Below are 26,234 nucleotides of genomic sequence, written 5' to 3'. Positions count from 1 at the left end.
TTTAGTTTGCTAATATTTTGTTGAGGACTTCTGCATCTATGTTCATCAGTGGTACTGGCCTGTAATTTTCTTTTGTGGTATCTTTGTCTGGTTTTGGTATCAGGGTGATGGTGGCCTCATAGAATGAGTTTGGGAGTGTTCCTTCCTCTGCAATTTTTTGGAACAGTTTCAGAAGGATAGGTGTTAGCTCTTATCTAAATGTTGATAGAATTTGCCTGTGAGGCCATCTGGTCCTGGACTTTTGTTTGTTGGGGAGTTTTAAAATCACAGTTTCAATTTCAGTGCTTGTGATTGGTCTGTTCATATTTTCTGTTTCTTCCTGGTTCAGTCTTGGGAGACTGTACCTTTCTAGGAATTTGTCTATTTCTTCCAGGTTGTCCATTTATTGGCATATAGTTGCCTGCAGTACTCTTATGATCCTTTGTATTTCTGTGGTGTCAGTTGTAACTTCTCCTTTTTCATTTCTAATTTTATTGATATGAGTCCTCTCCCTTTTTTTCTTGATGAGTCTGGCTAAAGATTTATCAATTTTGTTTATCTTTTCAAAGAACCAGCTTTTAGTTTCATTGATCATTGCTATTGTTTTGTCTCTATGTCATTTATTTCTGTTCTGATCTTTATGATTTCTTTCCTTCTACAAACTTTAGGTTTTGTTTGTTCGTCTTTCTCTAGTTCTTTCAGATGTAAGGTTAGGTTGTTTACTTGAGATTTTTCTTGTTTCCTGAGGTAAGATTGTATTGCTATAAACTTCTGTCTTAGAACTGCTTTTGCTGCATCCCACAGGTTTTGTATCATTGTGCTTTCATTTTCATTTGTCTCTAGGTATTTTTTGATTTCTTTCTTGATTCCTTTAGCGATCCACTGGTTGTTTAGTAGCATATTGCTTAACCTCCACGTGTTTGTGTTTTTTATAGTTTTTTTTGCAGTTTATTTCTAATCTCATAGCATTGTGATTGGAAAAGATGTTTGATATGATTTCAATTTTCTTAAATTTACTGAGGCTCGCCTTGTGTCCCAGCATGTGGGCAATCCTGGAGAATGTTCCATGTGCACTTAAGAAGAATGTGTATTCTGGTGCTTTTGGATGGAATGCTCTACAGATATCAATTAAGTCCATCTGGTCTCATGTGTCATTTAAGGCCTATGTTTCCTTATTGATTTTCTGTCTGGATGATATGTCCATTGATGAAAGTGGGGTGTTAAAGTCCCCCAGTATTATTGTGTTACTGTCAATTTTTCCCTTTATGGCTGTTAGTATTTGCCTTATATACCGAGGTGCTCTCATGTTGGGTGTATACATATTTACAATTGTTATATCTTCTTCTTGGATTGATGCCTTGATCATTATGTAGTGTCCTTCTTCGTCTCTTAGAACAGTCTTTCAAGTCTATTTTGTCTGATGTGCATATTGCTACTCCAGCTTTCTTTTGATTTCCAGTTGCATGGAGTACCTTCTTCCATCCCCTCACTTTCAGTCTGTATGTGTCCCTAGGTCTGAGGTGGGTCTCTCATAGACAGCGTATATATGGGTCTTGTTTTTGTATCCATTTAGCCAGTCTATGTCTTTTGGTTGGCACATTTAATACATTTACGTTTAAGGTAATTATCGATATGTGTATTCCTACTGCCATTTTCTTAATTGTTTTGGGTTTGTTTTTGTAGGTCTTTTTTCTTCCCTTCCTCTTTTGTTCTCTTCTCTTGTGGTTTGGTGACCATCTTTAGTGCTGTGTTTGAGTTGCTTTTTCTGTTTTTGGTGTGTGTATCTATTGTAGTTTTGGGGTTTGCTGTTCCCATGAGGTTTTGATATAACAGTCTATATGTACAAGGCTTTTTTTTTTTTTTTTAAAGTTGCTGGTCTCTTTCCTGCCTAGAGGAGTTCCTTTAGCATTTGTTGTAAAGCTGGTCTGGTAGTGCTGAATTCTCTTAGCTTTTGCTTGTCTGTAAGGCTTTTGATTTCTCTGTCAAATATGAATGTGAACTGGGTACAGTATTCTTGGTTGTAGGTTGTAGGTTCTTCCCTTTCATCACTTTAAATATATCATGCCACTCCCTTCTGGCTTGCGGAGTTTCTGCTGAGAAATCAGCTGATAACCTTATGGGAGTTCCCTTGTATGTTGTCATTTTTCCCTTGTTGCTTTCAATAATTTTTCTTTGTCTTTACTTTTTGTCAATTTGATTACTATATGTCTCAGTGTGTTTCTCTTTGGGTTTCTCCTGCCTGGGACTCTGTGCTTCCTATACTTGGTTGACTGTTTCCTTTCCCATGTTAGGGAAGTTTTCAGCTATTATTTCTTCAAATATTTTCTCAGGTCCTTTCTCTCTCTCTTCTCCTTCTGGGACCCCTATAATGCGAACGTTGGTGTGTTTAATGTTGTCCTTAGGCTGTCTTCATTTATTTTCATTCTTTTTTCCTTATTCTGTTCCACAGCAGTGATTTCCACAATTCCATCTTCCAGGTCACTTATCAGTTCTTCTGCCTCAGTTATTCTGCTATTGATTCCTTCTAGTGTATTTTTCATTTCGGTTATTGTATCGTTCATTTGTTTGTTTGCTCTTTAGTTCTTCTAGGTCTTTGTTAAACATTCCTTTCATCTTCTTAATCTTTGCCTCCATTCTGGATCATCTTCACTATCATTATTCTGAATTCTTTTTCTGGAAGGCTGCCTATCTCCACTTCATTTAGTTGTTTTTCTGGGATAATATCGTGTTCCTTCATCTGCAACATAATCCTCTGCCTTTTCATTTTGTCTAACTTTCTAGGATTGTGGTTTTCATTCTGCAGGCTGCAGGATTATAGTTCTTCTTGCTTCTGCTGTCTGCCCTCTGGTGGATGAGGCTATCTAAGAGGCCTGTGCAAGCTTCCTGATGGGAGGGACTGGTGGTGGGTAGAAATGGGTCTTGCTCTTGTGGGCAGAGCCTTGCTCAGTAAAATTTTAATCCACTTGTCTGCTGACGGGTGGGGCTGTATTCCCTCCCTGTTGGTTGTTTGGCCTGAGGTAACCCAGCACTGGAGCCTACAGCCTGTTTGGTGGGGCTAATGGCGGCCTCAGGGAAGGCTCACGTCAATGAGTACTTACCAGAACTGCTGCTGCCAGTGCCCTTGTTCACCTTGGTGAGCCATAGTCTCCCCCTGCCCCTGCAGAAGACCCTCCAACACTAGCAGGTAGGTTTGGTTCAGTCTCCTGTGGGGTCACTGTTCCTTTCCCTTGGGTTCTGGTGTGCACAAGACTTTGTGTGTGCCCTCCAAGAATGGAGTCTCTGTTTTGCCCAGTCCCGTGGAAATCCTGCAATCAAATCCTGCTGCCCTTCAAAGCCAGAATCCCTGGGGATTGCTAGTCCTGTTGCTGGACCCCCAGGCTGGGACGCTGACGTGGGGCTCAGAACCTTCACTCCAGTGGGAGAACTTCTGTGGTTTAATTGTTCTCCAGTTTGTGGTTCACCCACCTGGCAGGTATGAATTTGATTTTATCATGATTGTGCCCCCCCTTCCCATCTCACTGAGGCTTCTCCTTTGCCTTTGGATGTGGGATATCTTTTTTGGTGGGTTCCAGTGTCTTGTTGTGACACGTGAATGGTTGTTCAGCAGTTAATTTGTGATTTCAGTACTCTTGCGAGAGGAGGTGAGCACACGTCCTTCTACTCCGCCATCTTGAACCAATACTCCAGAAGATTCTTTCTTGATAAAAATTAACTGGAATATGTCTGAATTTTGACCATTCTGAGTTAATTTTCTATCATGCTGTGTCTTTTCAATGTAAAGTTACTTCTTTTTAATCTAGTAAAGTTTTCTTGAATGAATTATAATTGCAAGCATTTATTCTTTTCTTTTAAAAAAATTTACTTTTTCCAGATAGTATAAGTATATCCTGTGTGTGTGTATATATATAAATATATATATAAAAGTATATATATATATAATATATAATTGCCTGTCTTTTCTCTCTAATCTTTAAAAATTCTCTTTGTTTCCATTTAATTTTGTTTACTTTTCCTATTGTATCCTTTATGTCCCCTATTGATTGTTCTGCAGTGTCTCTTTGCCTTTGTGTTCCAATTTAAGAAAATGGTTTGCTTTCTTCTTTCCTGGGTTCTGCTAGCTCAAAATTAAACTCTTCTGGTTGTTAAGCCATCTCTTCCTACATTTCTTTACATATCTACTTTGTGGTCTTCTTTCAAAGAAGTGAATGCATAAATTGTTTAAGAACATTAAAATCAAAGTTTCATCTGATATGTGCCAATTTTTTTTGTGTGTGTGTAAATGCATGTTTGTGACAACTTTTATCTCTTGCTAAGCTTTGCTATTTGTTTCCATGTCTCCTTATTAATATCTTTGTATGAATGCCAGGCTAGTTCCTTTTAAATTGCTTATTACTGAATGAGTTGGCTGGACCAGAAAGTTTGGGGTGCAGGGTGGGGATGGATCACAGGTTATTTTTACAGCCTTTAAAACCAAAAGACTGCCTTGATAGCATCAGATAATCTGACAGACTGTTTTAACCAAATACCTCCTTTAAACAAAACCACATCAAGGATGGCTTCTGCTCTAGCTTGCTCACTCCAATTTCTATGTGGCCTGCCATAAACAAGGGATAATGTTTTTATACTTCAAAAACAAGCCCCCCACCTTTAGGAAGTACAATTTTCTGTCATATTCTACGTTCTGCTACCACTGAGCATTCTCAACATTCCAAGCTTTTACTCTTCCCTTCTTTACATGTAGCTTTTGCCAGATCTTAACCTGCTTAAGCAGCCTTTGCCTGTATTTTGTTGTCCAGGTATTATACCTGTCTTCTTAGTTTTGCTTAATGTGAAGTGAAGCTGTATGGGTAGAAATATGTGTTTATTTTTTATTTTCCTTGTTGCTTTTGTGTGTTTTCTGGGGAGGTCAAGGAGCAGATATTGACTTACCCTTAATCATACCTAAATAGTCTATATTCCTCATAAACATATAAATAAGAGGCTTTCTATAATACTAAGCAAGCATTGATTATAATTTGTTTCCGTATAATATGCCTATTGGGCAAGAATGTGTTGGCCAGAAGATAAAAGCATGTGTAGTCCCACTGGTAGTTTTGTTTCTCACAAAAATTAATGAATTGGCATTCTGACTTCATATATTAATCCCTATTTGCTTGATTAATGTGATTTATTTGGAACTTACCCCTTACATAAATGAATTTATTCTTGTTCAGTTACTGAACCTTAGAATGCTGAGGTTTATAAGAAATATTATGAAATAGCAAGCAATGCCCAACATACTACTTTGATCAGGTAAAACACATATTAGGTTTTGTTACAGAAATAAATTCCACTCCAAGAAAAGAATAATACATGTAACAGCTGCTAAATCATAGAATGATTTGCCTGGCTCCTTTAGTCACATCATTCTTTCCCTCTTCACCTTGTTTATGAACATTAACTAGTATGCTATGTATTCTTTTGGGTGTTTAAGCTTTTTAAATTCCACTGAGGTTTTACTGAAGTGGTTATGTTGATGTACGCTAGAATCTTATGTATGTTTAATATGACCTCAAATTTTCCATTATCACCTTCTCCCGGGAGGAACTTGGTAAGGTCAAGTCCATGATACCTCACTATCTAGAAAAATATCATATCTCAAACTTGCATTCTTTCTCTTTAAGTAACAATAAAGGCTATTAGAAACATATCTTAAACCCTGTTATTAATAAATATAACCTAATTCAAAGGTCAGAAAATACTGAGATAACCTAATTTTCTTTGGCAAAATTACTATCTTTGCTTTTCAACCACTGAGTTAGTCAAAGGTATACTTAAAGGTATATGTTTGGTTAGATGACACATTTAAAAAGATAAACTCCTGAAAACTAATCCAAATAATAGAGAAATATTCAATGAGTTGGCAGATACAAGTTCCTACATTCTATTAAAAACTCTTTGATCTGGATAGTGAATTAAGTTCAAACTAAACAAATAACAGATTAATAAATCAGACAAAAATATAAAAACAAAGTTAAGCTTGGGAAGTTAAACATTTTTAAGAGGAAGACTTAAAACTGAAATAAAAAATAAATACAGACAACAAGAATTTATTACCTTCAGGTCGATATTGTGCAACAATTGTGACAGCTTGGCCAGCATTTTTTAAAGCAGCTGCTGCCTGCTCATGGCTGGCAGTTCTGAGGTCAACACTGTTTACCTGTAAATCAAACCACATATTAAATTTGAAAGAAAATCATCACACTGATTAGAAATCACAATAGCCTATTCTTTGAGCAGGCATAGATTAAAAAAAAATTACTTGCAATTACTTTATCACTAAAATATTTTCTTGTTCTGATTTACTAAAAATATGTTATACAGTAAAACAAAAATATATTGTATAGTCAATCAAGACAATTTTATTCACTTAAAATACTATGTTTACTGTCAAGTGAACAAATCCAAAACATTTTCCCCTAAGTTTTCCAGAAGGTTGTCTATCAATCTCTTGAGAAATGTACCTTAATTTGACAACTTGAAAAATCAACAAGTGTCATCATTTTGTATATTTCATTTCACTAGTAACTCAGGCAATGAGAGGGAAATTCATTTTGTTTACAGCACCCATTCAACTCCTGCCACATTTTCACTATTACTCATCTCAGTTTCAATTCTCTTCCTTCCTTTCCCAAACGAAAGCTTCCATTCTTTTGGAGTAACAGGAAAGCAATTACTTTAAGTATTAAAATAGCTCAGATTTCACAGACTGACATTTAGATACAGTAAATGTTATTAAATGAGCAAGGAGACTTTTTTTGAACACAGGGACCTTCCTTGGGTAAAATAATTAATGAGGTGATCAATCCCACTCCAGAAGAATAGGCAACTTCATTCTTATTTCTGAAAGGCTGCCAGCACCTAGTACACTGCAAGGTACACTATCTTTAGAGATTGAACCTTTTCCACTACAAGAAGAACTTAATAGGACATTAATGTGAGCATTAAACTTAAATGTAACTAACTTTAAATATTTAAGTTGGCTTTTCCCCCTAAGAACCATGAATGAATAAAATACAGCAATGTTTGGGACCTTTACTGAATATTTTTGGAAAGAAGAGCTGTCACACAATTTTAATATGACAGCCTGCTTCATTGACAACTAATCTAAAACCTGTTAAAAATGACATACCAATTTTGGAAAATTTGACTATAGCCCAGAAATTCCTGGGATCATAATATTTACATAAAAGAACATTTTAAATGTTTAATGTAAAACATTTAAAGACCTGATGTTTTACATTATCTATAAAGGATATTACTATGTAACTAAGTTAAAATGTACAGACACCTCTCGAATGAAAATCAAAAATCCAAAAACCTTAATCTAAACAAGTGTAACATAATGTGGCTTTATTAGAGAATATCTCTAGCTTAATATCTTATTAGAGAATAACTCAACACAATGTATAAATAGTTCTACATTGAACATAAAGAAAATCCTCCTAATTTATAGCAGAAAAAATTAGAGAAGAAATATAAAAGGTAGACAAACTTTCATAGATTATTTTAGAGAAGATCACAATTTTTAATGAATTATTCCTGAGCATTGGATCCCTTTGCTACAGAAAAGATCTGAAAACAACCTACATAGATTCAAAGGAGAATAATTTGTTAAGAAGACTACAAATTAAAAATGTTCCTAAATAACACCAAACATTTTAATGGAATACATTATCAAGGATATTTTAGAAGAAATCCTGGTACTGAGAAACATATCGTGTAAACAGACTTAGGGTCACTTTTTTATGGAGATACAATTTATATAAAATCCAAACTTTTAAAGTGTACAATTTAGTGTTTTTCAGTACATTCACAAGCATGTGCAACCATCACCATGCTTTAATTCCAAAACATTTTCATCAGCCCCCACCCCCAAAAAACCCACTACCCATTAGCATTCATTCCCCCCCTTAGACCCTGGCAACCACTATTGTACTTTCTAACTCTAAGGATTTGTCTGTTCTGTACATTTTAAATAAAAGGAATATTACAATATGTGGCTATTTGTGTTTGGCTTCTTCACTTAGCTTGTTTTCATGGTTCATCCTTGTTTTAGCCTGTTTTAGTACTTTGTTACTTATTATGGCTGAATCATATATTCCATTTTATGGATATTCCATATTTTGTTTATCCACTTTGTTAAATTTATTCTTTTTGATACTACTATAAATAAAATTGTTTTCTTAATTTCACTTTCAGGTTGTTCAACTCTGGTATATAGAAACACAACTGTTTCTTGTATAGTGATTCTCTGTCCTGCAAACTTGCTGAGCTTGGTTTATTATCTCTGATAGTTTTTTTGGATTTCCTAAGATTTTCTATATATAAGATCATGGCATCTCCAAATAAGAGATAATTTTCCTTCTTCCTTTTTAATCTAGAAAGCTTTTATTTCTTTTTTTTTGCCTAACTGCCCAATCTAGAAACTCCAGCACAATGTTGAATAAAAGTGGCATGAGTGGACACCTCTCTGTCTTGTTCCTGATCTCAGAGGGAAAGCTTTCAGTGTTTCAGCATTTAGTGTGACATAAGTTATCAGTTTTTCATAGACATCCTTTATCAGGTTGAGGAAGTTCTCTACTATTCCTAATTTGTTTGGTGCTTTTATGATGCAAGCTGTTGGTTTCTGATAGGAGCTTTTTCTGTTTAGATGGTCATGTGGCTTATATCCTTAACTCTATTAACATGGTGTTTTACTTTGGTTATCCCTGTGTTGAACCAACTATGCATTCCTTGGACAAAGTCCACTTGGTTACAGGGTATAATCCTTTTTTAATGCTGGTGTACAATCTTTTTATGCTACTGAATCCAGATGGCTACTTTGTTGAGGATTTTTACATATAAATTCATAAGGGATATTGTAGTTTTCTTTTCTTGTGATGTCTTTGTTTGGTTTGATATAAGAATAATATTGGCCTTGTAGAATGAGTTGGAAAGTGTTCTTCACACCTATTCCTTTTTTGGGGAAGAGTTTGTGAATGGTGCTAATTCTTCTTTAAATGTTCTATAAATTGTACTAGTGAGGCCATCTGGTCCTGGGTTTTTTCCTTTGTGGGAAGTTTTGTTTATCAATTCAATCTCCTTAATTGTTACAGGTCTACAGTTATAGTTTCCATTTCTTCTTGAGTCAGTTTCAAAAGTTTATGTCTTTCTAGAAATTTATCAACAATTACACAATATGTATAACTATATATCACACATAATCTATATAGCACATATATTATAAAATGTCCTTAGATTTTGAGAAACAATTTTTGTCCTAAAGTCTACTTTGTCTGACACTTGTATAGCCATTTTATGTGTTTCTTGGTTTCTGTTTGCACAGCATATCTTTTCCAACCTTTTACTTTCAGCAAAGATTGAATCTAAAGTGTGTCTGTTGTAGAAAGTATATAATTTGATCTTTTTAAATCTACCCTGTCAATATCTGTCTTTTAGTTGGAGTATTTAACCCATTTACCTTCAATGTAATTTAACGAAAAAAAAGATTTATGCCATCCATTTTGCTATTTGTTTTCTTCACACCTTGTCTTTTTTGTTCCTCTATTCCTGCATTACTAACTTCTTTTGTAAAATAGGTATTTTCCACTGTACTATCTTAATACCCTTTAAAAAATTATATATATTTTGAGTTATCTGCTTAGTGGTTTCTCTAGGTCATAATTAACATTTTATAACCATTTACTTTGAATTAATACCAACTTAGTTTCAATAGTATATAAAAACTCTGCTCTTATAATTCTGTGCCCTCTATACCCCTTGTGATACTACTGTCATATAAATTACATCTTTATACAGTGTGTGTGTGCCCATCAACACAGATTTAAAATTATTGCTTTATTTAGTTGTTGTTTAAATTATAAAGGAGAAAAAAAAGAGTTACAAACAAAAAATGCACTTGTGCTGTTTTACATTTACCTATATAGTTACTTTTAACAGTTCTCTTTATTTCTTCATATGGATTTGGGCTACTCTCTAATGTCCTTTCTTTTTAGTCTGAGGGATTCTCTTTAGTACTCCTTGTAGGGCAGGTTTACGGTCTATAAGAGAAGTTAAGGAGATTAATAACTTCCTTAGCTTTTGTTTACCTGGGACTGGGATTTGTCCTTCGTTTCTGAAGGATAGTTTGACTGGGTATAGAAACCTTGGACCATGGCTTTTTTTCTTTCAGAATTGCCTTCTGGCCTCCATGATTTCTGACAAGAAACCAACTGTTAATCTTACTGAGGATTCCCTGTAATCAGTGATTTCTCTTTGCTTTCAGGATTCTCCCTTTGTCTTTTGATATTTGATTATGATTTATCTGTGGTGTGGATCTTCAAGTTTATTCTGCTTGTAGTTCACTGAGCTTCTCAGATGTGTACAATGTTTTTCATTAAATTTGGGAAGTTTTTTGCCATTATTTATTCAAATATTCTTTCTGCCTCTTTCTCTCTCTCTTGTCATTCTGACTTCACTATACATACATTGGTACACTTGATGGTAACCCCACAGGTCTTTGAGCCTCTGACAATTTTTCTTAATTCTTTTTTCTTTCTGTTCTTCAGCCTGGGTAGTCTTAACAGACATATCTTCAAGTTGGTGGATTTTTTTCTTTTGCCAGGTCAAATCTGCTGTTGAACTTGTCTAGAGGATTTTTTTTTTTCATTTCAGTTATTGTACTTTTCAACACCAGAATTTCTGTTTGTTTCTTTTTCATAAAATAAATCTCTTTATTGACATACTCTACTTGGTGCGATATTGTTCCTATACTTTCCTTACATTCTTTAGACATGGTTTCCTTTAGTTCTTAGAATATATTTAAAATATCCGATTTAAAATCTTTGTCTAGTAGTATAGTGTTGGGCTTCCTTACAGACAGTTTCTACTGATTGCTTTTCCCCCTGTGTATATTTTCTTGTTTTGCTGCATGTCTCAATTTTTTGTTGAAAACCGGACATTTAAAATAATATAAAGTAGCAATTCTGGGTATAAGATCTGTCCTCCTACCCAGGGCTTGATATTACTGCTGTCTGTTATAGCAGTTGTTTGGTGACTTTTCTGAATTCTGTAAGGTTTGTATTCTTTGTTGTATGTGCCAGTGAAGTGTCTGCCTGATTAGCAGAGTGGTCAGTAAATGACTGGACAGAGATTTCATTAAATGTGCGCATGTTGGTTAATGCCTTCAACAATCAGCTAGGCAACTGATAATTCTGCCTTAATCTTCAATTCTTTCTTGCACAGAGTCTCATGGTCAGCCAGAGGTGAGAGTTTAGGGCCTTTTCAGGTCTTTCCTGAGCAGGAACACAGCCCAAGACCATGCATGTGTCCTCCTAGATTCCAAACTATAAGAGCTTTTCAAAGGTCCTATGGAGAGTTCACTCCCTAGTTTTTCCTTTTAAGTTTTTGATTAGTCTACTGTTCGCCCCAACTGTTACCAATGTCTCAGGCAGCCATAATATGCCTGTAATTGTTTTTGCAATTACCCCAGGGGAAAGGCTTTTGCACTGGTGGAGCTTTGAATCAGGTCAAATACAGAGAACCTTTCAAATAGGATGTTCCAAGAACCCACCAGACAGGTCAAATTATGATAGTTCTTTGGAAAAGAAGCTCTGAACATTCTACCACCATTTTGCTCTCTCTAGTAGCTGTTGGGCCACTGGTTCTCACTGAAAGGGTGGGCTGTTTTTCAAGGCTAATGTGGTGATAGAGAGCCAGGGGTGGGACTTAAGCAAATTAAAATTCCACAAAGCTCATTTTTACAGAGATTCAGCAATTTTTTTTTTTGAGTAAACACTTCCTGAATGGCTGTCAGTCTTTGGTTAATTTCCAGAGTTCTGAAAAAGTTTATTCTAAAAACAATTTTGGCCACTTTTCTCACTGTTTTTATGAAGGAGAGAATTTCTGTTGAAGTCTCTTGGGTCACTTTCCATGTTTCTAAATTTTCAGGGAATATCAACTATATACTGCCCTATGCTTGGGCATCACTGGAAATAACAGTAATATTTCCATTTATACCATAGTGAAAAATGTACTGTTCAACATCTGTACAATAATAAATCTTGACTTCAAAAGCTTCTTTCTTCAACAAAATTAAATATATCAAAGGGAATATTTTATAAAAATTATTATTTATTTCCTTGCCTTCCCAAATATTTATGCTTTTCTCAGTAATGTGGGTTATCATTAAGAACATCAATAACAGGGATGTCTTTAGAACAGTGGTTCACAAGGTTTGGTCCCAGGAGCAGCAACATCAGTATCTCTTGGAAACTTGTAAGAAATATAAATTTTCAGATCCTATCCAAGTCATACTGAATCAGAAACTTTGGGGATGGAATCTAGGAATCTGTTTTTTAATAAGGCCTTGAGGTTATCCTGATACAAGCTGAAGACTGAAAATAGCTAAATTTTGTGTAAAGAGGTACTCGAATAAGTGTTTCTGGGTTTTATTTTAGTTTTGAATATCTTTTCTCATGTTTTTCTCTTGTTCCTAAGGTCTTTCCTATTGCTTCTCAGGGTATTTCCCTAGAGCAGCTTAGTAACCATTAAAATATTTAAGACTATGGATGCATACTGCCAAACAGAAGGCTGAATTTAATTTACAGTAACATTAGGGCAAGCAACTGGTTGGGAGGGTCTGGGACTTTCAGTTTTAAAACTTAGCCTAAAGGGGTTTCCAGACACGGGGCTTTCAGTGCTAAAACTGGGAAAGTTCTGGGTGAACCACGTTGTGTTCGTCAGACTAACATATTCTAGCAGTGTGACAGTAACCCACATAAAGAGGTTCCACATGGACAATTTAAAAAACATATATTTTTGTTTTGAGTTTTTCACACATACCTCTAAGCCAACTGAGAATTTATTTTGACACAAGGTGTGAAGTGAGGCTCTAAGCTAATTTTATTCCGCTAAGCAACTAGCTAATTTCGCCAACATTTATTTTTAAAAAATTCATTCCTTATCACTAATTTGCCCTTATACTGTAAATTATTTTTAAAACTTAAATTACAGTATAACTTACAAGCAATAAAATGTACAAATTTAAACAGTTCAGTTGGAAGGATTTTTGACAACTGTATATGCCCATGAAACTACAACCCCAAACATACCTTTTCCATCAACCAACCCAGAAATCTCCATTATGCCTCTTTATAATAGGACAATTAGCAGCAACCACGTTCTGACTTATCAATACAAATTAGTGTTGCCTGCACATGATTACAATAAGAATCATACAGTATGTGTTTTTGTGGTGTGTTCTGTTTTACTCAACACGATGTTTTTTAGTGTCATCCATGCTGTTTGAGTTTTATTATGGATAGGCTATTATGAACATTCTTGTTATAGTGTAAACATAAGATTTCTTGGATAAAATCTGGGTGATAAGGTTAGGTGTATGTATAATTTCTTTAAAACTTCCCCAAAAGTTCTTGTAGTGGTTGTGTAGTTTTACATGCCCACCAGTAATGAATAAGAGTTATAACTGCTCCACATCCTCTCTAATGTTTGTTGTCATCATTATTTTTTCTTTAGCCATTCAACTGGATAGGATATGGTATTTCACTATGGCTTTAAAAATGTTTTTACTTAGGCATAATTTACATTCAATAGAGTAATCGTTGTTAGTTTACAGATAAGAGTGTTGACAACTGTGTATGCTGTAGAGCCACTGCCACAATCAAGATGTAAAAAAGTGACATTGCTCCCACCAAAATTCCTCTAACCCTGTTTTGTTTATTCATTGTGTTCTTTGCATTGCCCTAATGCCTAATGTTAAGTAAATTTTCATGTGTTTATAAGCCACTGATACACCTTGTTTTGTGAAATATCTGTTTAAGTCTTTTGCTCATTTATTTATTTATTAGTATTATTATTTTGGCTGCATTGGGTCTTCATTGCTGCATGCGGGCTTTCTCTAGTTGCAGCGAGTAGGGGTTACTCTGTTGCGGTGCGCGGTCTCCTTATTGCGATGGCTTCTCTTGTTGCAGAGAACAGGCTCCAGCTGCGTGGGCTTCAGCAGCTGCAGCACACAGGCTCAGTAGTTGCGACACGCGGGCCCTAGAGGGCACGGGCTTCATAGTTGCGGTGTGTGGGCTCTAGGGCACGTGGGCTTCAGCAGTTGTGGCGCACAGGCTCAGTAGTTGTGGCTCGCAGGCTACAGAACACAGGATCAGTAGTTGTGGTGCATGGTCTTAGTTGCTTTGCGGCATGTGGGATCTTCCCGGACCAGGGATTGAACCCGTGTCCCCTGCGTTGGCAGGTGGATTCTTAACCAGTGCGCCACAAGGAAATTCCCCTCATTTTTATAAATTTATTTATTTGTTTATTTATGGCTGCATTGGGTCTTCATTGCTGCGCACGGGCTTTCTCTAGCTGCAGCGAGCGGGGGCTACTCTTTGTTGTGGTGCACAGGCTTCTCATTGAGGTGGCTTCTCTTGCTGTGGAGCATGGGCTCTAGGGTGCGGGGTTCAGTAGTTGTGGCACGCGGGCTCAGTAGTTGTGGCTTGTGGGCTCTAGAGCACAGGCTCAGTAGTTGTGGCACATGGGCTTAGTTGCTCCTCGGCATGTGGGATCTTCCCGGACCAGGGTTCGAACCCGTGTCCCCGGCACTGGCAGGCGGATTCTTAACCACTGCACCACCAGGGAAATCTCCCCTCATTTTAAAATTGAGTTACTCATCTTTCACTGCTGCTTCGTGGGAGATGTTTATATATTCTGGATATAAGTTTTTTGTGAGATATATGTACTGAGAATATTTTTTCCCATTGCATAGCTTGCCTATTTGGTTTCCTAATGGCACATTTTTTTATGGTTAGTGTTTAACATATCTTGTCCAAGAAATTGTCATCTACCTCAGGGTTGCAAAGATATCCTTCTATGTTTTCTTCCAGGAGGATTATGGTTCTGGGCTTCACATTTAGATTTATAAGATTTATAATCATCTAGAGTTAATTTTTATATCTGGAGCAAGACTGAGTTGAAATTTGTATTTTTCCATAAAGATATCCAGCTGTTTCAGCATCATTTATTAAAAAGACTTCCCTTTCACCACTGGACTGACTTGGTCCCTTGGTACCACTTAAGAAATCTTTGACTAATCCAAGTTCACTAAGATTTTCTTGTATGTTTTTTCCTAGAAGTTTAGTTCTACAATGCATTTCAAGTTAATTTTTATAGATGATGAGTGGTAAGGCTAAAGCTATTTTCTTCTTTTCTCTACTTATTCTACCAGTTATAGAAGACGGTGTTTAAATCCCCAACTCTGTAGATTTGTCCATTTCTCCCTTTAGTTCTGGGAATTTTTGCTTTATGTGCTTTGAAATGATTACTAGGTACATGCACAATGAGGGCTGTTATGTCTTCTTGAAGAAATGATGCTTTCATTATTATAAAATCTCTCAGTAATAACACCATTTGCCTTGAAGCCTATTTTGTCTCATGTGAATATAGTCACACCATCTTTCATATGTTGTTTATATAGCATAATTTCTTCCACTCTTTTACTTACAACATACGCATCTTTATATTTAAAGTGAATTTCTGATAAAGGGTCTATATTTGGGTCTTGTTTTTTTTGAACCAAGCTGACAATTTCTGCATCTTAATTAAAGTGCTAACTATAATGTAGATATTAATATAGTTGCATTTTAACCTCACACCTTGGCACTGCTTTTTTCTACCTTGTCTTTTCTTCCTTTCCTACCTTTGTTTGGAAGAAGCATGTATTTTTTCATATTTCATTTTATTTCCTGTATTGACTTACAAAAACCATACCCTTTTGGAGTATTTTTAGTGTTTCCTCTAGAGATTATAACATGCAAGTATAAATTATCACAGGCTACTTCCAATTAATTTTATACCACTTCTCAAACTGTATAAGAACCATCCTCCCCCTTTCTATTTGTGCTTTGGTGGCCTTATATCTTACTTCTACATATGCCATAACTCACACAATACGATGCAGTTATTTTGTTTTAAAGAGACAATCATCTTATAACGAAACATGTAAAATTATTTTCTAAAAATGTACCTTTTATACTTATCCAGGTATTTACCCCTTCTGTTATTCTTATTTCCTGTCTGCAGATTTAGGTTCCATCTGATATAATTTCTCTTTAACCAGAACAATTTCTTCTAGTATTCCTTGTAGGTCTGTCAAGAACAAATTCTCTAAGATACTGTCTGTTTGAAAATGTCTTTATTTCAACTTAATTTCTGATGACTAATTTCAGGAGATATAGGATTCTAGGTTGAAGGTTTTTTCTTTCACCACTTTAAAGATACTGTTCCATTCCTTTATGTCCTGTGATATTTCCAGTGAGAATCCAGCTGTCATTTGTACTGTTCCTATATATGTAACGTGTTTCTATGTTTACTTTTAACATGTGCTCTTTAGCATAGCTTTCTAGCACTTTACAATGTATCTAGGTCTGGTTTCCTTTGCATGTATTCTGCCTCAGCTTTGCTGTGCTTCACAGATCTGTGGGTTGATATCTTTCATCAGTTTTTGAAAGTTCTTTGTCATTATGTCTTCAAAGATTCTGTCTCCTCTTTATTGTCTGACATCTCCTCTTTATTTCCATAGACCTTGGATGCTCTGGTCTACTTTTTTTCCCTGATTTTCCCCCCACCCCTCCTGATTTACGTTTCAGTTTGGAAACTTTCTTTGACCTATGTTCAAGTTCACTGATTCTTCCCTCTTCAGATTCCAGTGTGCTGTTATGCCTTTCAGACAAAATTTTCACTTGTGATAGTTAAAAGAAAAATTTCTAGCAATTCCATGTGACTCATTTTTCATATGTTCTATATCTTTGCTGAAATTCTCCCATCTTATCATCCATATTGTCTACCTTTACTCCTATATCCTTTAGTATTTTTATCATCATCATTTTATCTTATTTTAAAATACTTGTTTGATAAATCCAACATCTGAGCTTTTTCTCAAGTTACTTATATTGACTGTTTTCTGTCTTGACAACCAGCTTTTCTTTCTTTTTTGCATGTTTTGTAGTTTTTAATTATAAAGTAGACACTATGGATAAAATAACAGTAGAGGTTGAAATAAAAAATAAATAATATTTAATTCCAGAATTGGGAATAACCCTTGTGCCAGGCCACTAGAGTGGGGCAGCTGTATCTATATGATCTATAGTTGAGCTGCTACTGGATTTTGTTGTAGCTTTAAGTTTAGTTTCAAATGTTTTGAGAGCAGAATTAAGACTTTTCTTTCTGAGGCGCTTAGGCTATGAGCACTGGTAAAATTCCCTTTACTGGTGTAAAGATCTCATCTCATTACACACACACACAAACACACACACACACACACACAAACATACACCTTTATAACCCTGCTGCCAGCTTCTGAGGTTGCTGGTAAGTTTTCTTTGCTCTCTAGACCTGTCCCAGGCTTGCTGTTTCTTGGAGGTATCTCTGTCCACACTGCCTCAGAGGGCTTTTTCTCAGCTTTCTTGCCCCACTCTCATCCCTGAGCAGCTCAAAGTACAGAGTTGCTGACATTAGTTTTCACAGATCTTCTGCTCAAGGTCCCCTATTTACTGGCAGGTGCCTTGTATTTTGGGATGCTCTGTATGACTCAGTAATAATTTTTTCTTAATTCCCTATTGTTTCACAACCTTTGGTTTATAAGCTCTGAGGTCTCGGTGAAGACCCATGGAAAGGAGTTGGCAGGTAGGTACAGACTTGCTCTGCGGCTTCCCAGAATTTTTTATCAGTTTCACCAGTCCGCTGAGGCCATTACATGTTGGGGTAAAGTTTGGCTGGTTCCTTGCTATCCCCGTCTAACCCTTCTCTTTCTCCCACCACTCTTCCAAGGAGCAGCTGCCATGGGTGTCTTCTCTTCTATGTAGGGCTAGTTACTATCTGGAAGTTACTCTACTTATGTCACTTTGAATCCTCAGTTCTCTGATGAGTTTAGTTTTTCTAAACTTATCCAGATGGTTTTGGTTGTTATGGTAAGAGTGATGGTCTCTTAAGGCCCTCAACATTCTGACACTGTAACTAAGGTGTATTTCTGCTTTACAAATCTGTTCAATAATCACTATTTTTGGGTAGTACTATGCTATTTTAGTTGCTGTAGCCTAAAGTATATGGGTACAATTTCCATTTACTTGCATTGCATATTATTAATTTCCTTTATTTTCTAAAATTGTAGGACTATAATCCTTAACAAAGTACCATAGCCTATTTGAAGACTCAAACTCCCAAGATTTTCTTTCAAATATCAGTTAGTTATACCAATATCTCAGAACAGCTAAAACCAGAAAGAGCTCTACTTCTTTTGTAAATGATTAGCCACCTTCTTTCTGTCTTGGACTCAGTCTATCTTGAATTATAAAGGATCCTCAAAAAGATAGGCTGCAGGAATATGATGATATGTCTAAGTATGTGCAGGGAAGGATCAGGTGGCAAGAGGGACTGCAATCTGAAAACTGCAATAAAAGATCCAATTTTTGGCTTTTCCTATCATGTTCCAGCCACATATATCTTCAGTTTGAAGAGTACTTTCTGATTTTCTTTACTTTATATTGAAAAAAATGATTTAAAATAGTTATCAATACTGAATAGCATTGCTGACCCAGGATATAGGTTTTATCCCTATATCTCAGATCCTAAAATTTCAGAAAGTGTCACTTAAATTTTTAATTAAAAACAAAACGACGTAGCATAATACAGTGGTTAAGGTAAATCCTGGCTATACCACTTACTAGGTTTTATTAGCTACTATGAGCAAATCAACCTCTAAACTTCAGTTTTCTCCATGGAAAAATGGTGATAAGAATGATGCCCCCAAGTCTACCACAATCGACTTAAGATATTTTTCAAAGAATACCACTCCCCAATTCAGGCAGCACTGAATACCCACATGTGAAGTACATAAAGTACTACTGACATTAAGTTCACAATGAAAAATTTAGAACATAGGAAAACAATGTACTGTAAGTCACCATAAAGTAACATGTATTAGATACCTACAAAATTCAGAAAACAGAACTATTAATTTATAGAATACAGGCTTATCTCATTTTACTGTGCTTCACGTTATTGTACTTCGCAGGTATTGCATTTTTTACAAATTGAAGGTTTGTGGCAACCCTGCTTTGAGCAAGTCTATTGGTACAATTTTTCCAACAGCATTTGCTCACTTCATGTCTCTGTCACATTTTAATAATTCTTGCAATATTTCAAACTCTCCACCAGCAAAAAGATTATGACTTTCTGTAGACTCAGATGATGGTTAGCATTTTTTACCAATAAAGTATTTTTTTCAATTAAGGTATGGACATTGTTTTTTAAGATATAATGTTAATCTAATAGACTACAATATAGTATAATTATAAGTTTTACATGTACTGGGAAACCAAAATATTTGTTTGACTTGCTTTATTGTAATATCTGCTTTTTGGTGGTGGTCTTGAACTGAACCTGCAATGTCTTCGAGGTATGCCTGTATAAGATAAATAGGTTTAAAAGAAAAACCTAAAAGAACATAAGAAACTTTAATCAAGACTCCCCCAAAACCATCAAGGAAGATTTGAAAAAGAATTAGAAAGAACTTCTAGAAAGAAAATGGTACTTTGAAATGAAAAAGTTAGTTTTAGCCTAAAGAGCAGATTAGACACAGATGAAGAAAATTTATGAGATAGAAAACAGATCTGACTGAAATTAAGTACAAGGAGATATTGTTGATAAATATGAAATTGGGATTAAAAGACATGGAGAACAGAATGGTAATGTCCTCTCATAGGAGTTCAAGAAGGATAGAAACACACAATGTGGGAAAGGCAAAATTTAAAAAGATAATGGCTAAGATTCCAGAATTGATGAGACAGGACTCCTCTGATTCAGCAAGCATAACGAATTCCAGATAGAATAAATAAAATGCTAGACACAGACACATTTTAGTAAAACCGCAGTGTACCAAAGACTAAGAGACTTAAGAGCAATCAGTGAAAAAAAGAAATCACCTACAAACAACAAAGAGTAATCTTTTTTGTTAAACAGCAACAAAAGAAGACAGAGAGTATAAAGTAATATGTTCATAGTATTGAGAGACAACACTTGTCAACATAGAGTTCTAGACTAAATTTATAAGTGAGGGTAAATTAAAAACAGTTCCAGGTAAACGCTAAGAGTATTTACCAACAAGAAATCACTGCTGAAAGAACAATCTAAGAGCTCCCACTAAGGTGCATTTGGATATTTGAGGGACATTTTTGCTTTCTGAAATAACTAAGGACTTCTACTAGCATGAGGATGGGAGCTAGAAAAGCTAAATTTTCTACAATGATCAAGATAGTCCTATACTGCGAATCCAGTCCCAACGCTGTTAGTGACTTGCTGAGAAACACATAAGAAAGAAGTGAGATACAAGAAAGGATGATGAACAAAAAATTGTAGAACACTTGGATTAGCTGTTAAAAAACAAAAAGAAAAATGACTAAGTTTGAGGGATATAAAAATGAAACAGAAGTAAAATACTAGAAACAGCCCCATTATAATTAAGGTTTCTCAAAATCTGAGTCATTCAGGAGAACAGGTGAATAACTGATAAAGTCTAAAATTGTATGGGTAATAGCCACATAAGCACAGACACAAACTGAAAGTGAAAAATGGAGAAAACATGAGGCAAATATCAAGCAAAAAAGTCAGCATAGCCACAGTAATATCAGGCATTATAGCTTCTAGGGTAAAAACCATTATTACAAGTAAAGAGGATCATTACCTAATGGTAAAAAATTTCAACTCACCAGGAAGGAATGCTGATTCTAAACTTAGATGCACCTAGTAACATAGTTTCAAAGATATAAGGAAAAAAATTGCTGCCAGGACAAACTGTTAAACCCACCATTCAGATAAACTTAAAAAGTCTCCTTTAATAACAGATAAGGCGATAACAGATTGAAGTATAAAGAAGATATGAACTATGCAAGTAACAAGGATGAGTTAACAGACATACAGAAAACCTTGCAGTCAACAAATAGAGAATACATACTTTCTTCAAGCACATTCATAAAGACTGACCTCTTATAAGTAAGTCAAATACCAAAAGAAAATCTATCATACAGAACATGTTCCCAGTCAACACTGTAATTCTACAACTAAGTTGTAAAATGTTAGAAGAAGATAGCCAAAATATCTCCCATAACTTTAGAATATAAAAAACAAAATGTTTAATAATTAACAGGTCATAGTTAAAATAATAAAAACATTATTTTGATTAACATATCCTACCGATATAATACGATCTCCTTTCCTGAGCTCTCCACTAAGATCAGCAGGTCCGCCAGCCAAAATAAAGGAAATAAATATTCCTTCTCCATCTTCACCTCCTACAATGTTGAAACCAAGGCCTGTTGAACCACGATGAAGAACAACCTTTCTAGGTTCCCTGAAAATTAAAAAAATATTGAATACCTTAAAACATATAGAGAACTTGACTTTCTATCAATGAGAATTCCCTACTGATAAATCATATTTCCATATTATAAAAAAAGTCAGATGAAATTTAAAAGTTTTCTAAACTCTGGGGTAAAGAGATTCTTTCTAAGCCTAGAAATTAAAAGGAAAAATCCTAATTTTATATAGAAGCTAAAAATCCTTGTTAACAAACAAAAATAAAACTAAATAAAAAGGAGAAAACAATGTGGAAATTAAAAAATAATGATATAAAGAGCCTACTCAAAAAATAATACTCATGAAAAGCTGATGTTGCACACACTTTACTGCCTAAGAAGCAGTCACTGTCTCTACTTCTTACATGTTGTAAAAGGCAGATATCCCTTTGTCTTAGAGAAGGTAGGCAGGCCCCCTTTCTACTCTCAAACGGATGAATCATGAATAACCTATGCCAGTCACTCCAATTTCACTCCCGTTTGCTAAGGTGAGGCTATGACCCTATTCTGGCCTCTAAGAAATAACAGGAAATTTTACTGTCACTTCTCAAAGAAAGACTCTAACAAGGACAAAGCATATTCTGTCCCCATACAAAGCGTATTTGTTCCCCTCCTTATTCCAAATCACTCCCACACAAAAGAATGAACTATAAAATCCTGTTACTGGTTTGGACATATTACAATCATGAAGATAACCAGCAGAATCCCAGAGATACCATGGACCTAGTTTTGCTACACAAATGTTAAAATTGCCCATCTCTAGACTTTCTATATAAAGTAATTAAATATCTTTATTTCTTAAGTCACATCCCTCCAATTCATCTACCTATCTCTGCTTTTCATCCATTCTAAGATGCATCTCTTTTGTTCCCTCCAACTCCCAATTTAAAATCTCTGAAATCAGAATACATCTTACCACTAATAACGTTTCACATTTGCTGCCACTTATACATAACTGTGTGAAAACCATTTACATCTTCCGGTAAGACCATGAAAATTCCAAGAGCTGACTGTTTTAGATATGATGAATCACAGAATATCATTTGAGATTAGAATGTATCATATTTGGTAAATATTTAAAAAATTTAATCTGCTTTTTCTAAAACACTGCAGAAAGCTTTTGGTAACAAACGGCTTAACAGAAGTAAATATTTCTAAAAACTGAATTTTAGGGATCCTTCCATATAATGTGGAATTAATCTTAAATATTTGTCTGCTCAAAACTTAAAGCGGTGTTTTCTAGTCGTACATAGGTATTCATCGTTAATCAGCTTTGTCAGTTCACTTACAGGATTAACAAAATTATACTGAATATTTTCGTGTCAAAAATAGCAAAATTCAACAATATGTTGTTTAGGAAATATATACATAAACACCTATATGAAAGAAAAAAGGGAATAATAAATCCAAAATTCAGGAAAGGAGTTAACTTGGTGGGGCAATGTAGGAGAAGCAGGGTAGGATCAGGGGCACAAGACAGGTTTCACTATACTGGTCTTATTTCCTTGTTAGATTGTGTACTCATGGTTTAGGGTTCCTATAACACATCAAAACATATGTATGAATTATAATTTTGCATTAGCAAATAATAATTAAAAAATACCCTGCTGAAATCCAACAGTATTTCCAGAGGAAAATTAATTGATTTTTCAAATAACATAAGCACTTGAAGAGATGCTCAACATCATTAGGCACTAGGGAAATGCATCAACATCACAATGAGATACGTCTCACCTACAACAATGGCTATAAAACAAAACAAAAGAGAAAAAACAAATGTTGCTGAAGATGTGGAGAAACTGGAATCCTCATATATTGATGGTGGGAATGTAAAATGGGGTGGCTGCTACAGAAAACAGTTAGGTGGTTCCTCATGAACCTAAACATAGTTACCATATGACCCAGTAATTCCACTTCTAGGTATGTATCTAAAGGAACTAAAAGCAGGTATGCAAGCAGCTATGTGCATGCCAGTGTTTATCCCAGCATTATTCACAATACCCAAAAGGTGGAAACAACCCAAGTGTTCATCAACAGATGAATGGATAAACAAAATGTGGTACATACATATAATGAAATGTTATTCAGCCATAACCAGAAATGAAGTTCTGATACATGCTACAACATGTATGAATCTTGAAAACATCATTATGCTAAGTGAAAGAAGCCAGATACAAAAGGTTATTATAAGATTCCACTACATGAACAATTTAGAATATGCAAATTCAGAGAGACAAAATGTAGATTAGAAGTTACCAGGAGGGCTTCCCTGGTGGCGCAGTGGTTGAGAATCTGCCTGCCAATGCAGGCGACACGAGTTCGAGCCCTGGTCTGGGAAGATCCCACATGCCGCGGAGCAACTAGGCCCGTGAGCCACAACTACTGAGCCGGCGCGTCTGGAGCTTGTGCTCCGCAACAAGAGAGGCCACGACAGTGAGAGGCCGGCGCACCGCGATGAAGAGTGGCCCCCGCTGGCCACAACTAGAGAAAGCCCTCGCATAGGAACAAAGACCCAACAAAGCCAAAAAGAAAGAAAGAAAGAAAGAAAGAAAGAAAGAAAGAAAGAAAGAAAGAAAGAAAGAAAGAAGCTTTCATTTAAAAAAAAAAAGAAGTTACCAGGAGCTGGGAGAACAGGGAAATGTGGAATTACTGCATAACGGTTATAGAGTTTGTCTGAGGTGATGAAAAGGGTTTCTTTTCTTTTTTTTTGCTGCGCCATGCGATATGTGGGATCTTAGGTTCCTGATCAGGGATCAAACCCTCGCCCCCTGCATTGGAAGCGTGGAGTCTTTTTTTTTTTTTTAAACATCTTTATTGGAGTATAATTGCTTTATAATGGTGTGTTAGTTTCTGCTTTATAACAAAGTGAATCAGCTATACATATACATATATTCCCATATCTCCTCCCTCTTGCGTCTCCCTCCCACCCTCCCAGGTGGTCACAAAGCACCTAGCTGATCTCCCTGTGCTGTGCAGCTGGGAAGCATGGAGTCTTAATCACTGGATCACCAGAGAAGTCCTGAACAGGGTTTGGAAAAAGATAGTGGTGTTGGTCATAAACATCGTGAATGCAATTAATGCCACTGAATCGCAATTTGAAAATGGTTACAATAGCAAATTTTATGTTATATATATTTTACCACAATTTAAAAAATTTATAATGTAATATACTAAAAATTACTGTGTTGTACATTTTAAATGGTAAACTGTATGGTTTGTAAATCATATCTCAATAAAGCTGTTAAAAAATGAACTTTAGAATTATTAACTGTATGTTGGGATTTCTTTTATTTTCTCTTTTTATTGGTAATGTGATATAATCTCTGAAAAATTGTTTAGGGTTAAATTGTGGAGAACTTCTAATATGAAGTAAAGATATCTGTACTTCATTATCTGGGCAAAGGAGTATAATGATCAAAAGGGAGTGATAAAACACTCACCATTTAGGAAGACATATTCAAAAATCAACTGCCTGATTTTTATAGAAGAATACAGAAAACAGGTAGGCCTGTTGTGTAATACTACAGAGTCCAACAAATACTCTAGACAAGAGATATATGTAGCGAAAAAAGATGGGGAATAGCAATCAAGATGCTAATATGACATATTTTTAATTTGAAAAATATGCTGATTAAAGACTAGATAAGCCATTAACTACTTCCTCTTTACTTCTATAAATAAGCAGTATTAGAAAATAACAGCAACAATAAAACGACCATGATAGGTCAGTATACTAGCACAGCCTAAAGATTAACAGCCTTGAAAATTCACACCACAAACATATAATCACAAACACTATTCTTTCCGGTAATTTTCATCCTAAAACAATTACTGAGCACCTATTAAATTAAGTTCTCAATATTGCTAACTCCTGAAGAAGAGGATAAAGACAAACACCCCTATCTGACATTTAAGAGATCACTGCTTAGAGTCAGGAGTCTGACAAATAAAGAATAATTATGATTATAAAGGTTCAAAAATAATAATGCTAACAATAATACAATTAATAAAAACATAAAATGACATGAATTGGCATACATTTAACATTAAATGCTATAATATGAAATACTTCTACAAAATTTACTTCTACAAAAGCTATAAAGCAAACTGTTCAAACATAATATCATATTACTATGTTAAATAATGTGAAAAAGATCTAAAATATTTTTTCACTTTTTTTCCCACTTAGATGAGAGCTTTTTGGGGAATAAAAAGACAGTTAATCTAAAAAACTGTTAGTAAGTAACGTTAGTAATGTTAGATGGAAGTAAATTTTAGGTGTCAGAATAAATAGCAACATTAAAAAAAAGCAGTGATTTATTTGTAATATATTTTTACACTTATGGCCCTTCAATGAACCCTCCAATAAAAATAAATAAGGTTTAAGTTCATTATCTGTTAATAAAATTAGTCCTGAAAATTGTGATTATCTTAGTTGGCTAATTATAACTCCATCTAATAGTTGGCTTTATGTAAGAAGGATGACTATTCAGTTCGTTACCTTGTAATTTCATCATCTCCAAGCACTGCTTTCGAAACAGGTGAATATCTGGCTGGTGATGCTGGTGTCTGGCCCAAGTAGGAAGATGTGCTAACATGGTTATCAACAGGCTGAGAAGAAGCTTCAAAATAAAGTAAGTAAAAAAACACTTGAAAAAGGAAACATACCATTCAGTACCACATTTATGGATTATCAGTTTCAAAGTTAATTAATGTATAATTCATATTCGCTCATTTATATAATAGAATTTGGTAGAGAAAATTTATTTATTAGGTAAAAAAATTAGAGAAGCTCAAGTTTCCAGGTAAAAACTAGTT

General features: G+C 35.1%; 1 protein-coding gene across 16 annotated transcripts in view; it reads right to left on the bottom strand.

The window, feature by feature from the left end:
• The window catches only part of DLG1 (discs large MAGUK scaffold protein 1), a 295,326-nt gene that overhangs the window by 74,941 nt on the left and 194,151 nt on the right, over positions 1-26,234 (bottom strand). For all 16 annotated transcript variants that reach the window (XM_036849845.1, XM_036849854.1, XM_036849855.1 and 13 more), the window contains 3 exons: positions 25,918-26,038; positions 21,256-21,412; positions 6,076-6,178 (listed from right to left, as the gene is read on the bottom strand). In XM_036849845.1, the coding sequence (XP_036705740.1) occupies positions 6,076-6,178; positions 21,256-21,412; positions 25,918-26,038 (381 nt within the window). The remainder of the gene's footprint in view (positions 1-6,075; positions 6,179-21,255; positions 21,413-25,917; positions 26,039-26,234) is intronic.

The sequence above is a fragment of the Balaenoptera musculus genome, chromosome 4, assembly GCF_009873245.2.
Source record: "Balaenoptera musculus isolate JJ_BM4_2016_0621 chromosome 4, mBalMus1.pri.v3, whole genome shotgun sequence".
NCBI classification, from domain to species: domain Eukaryota; kingdom Metazoa; phylum Chordata; class Mammalia; order Artiodactyla; family Balaenopteridae; genus Balaenoptera; species Balaenoptera musculus.
Note: the sequence above shows the minus strand (reverse complement) of the source record. Positions and strands in the feature narration are given on the sequence as shown.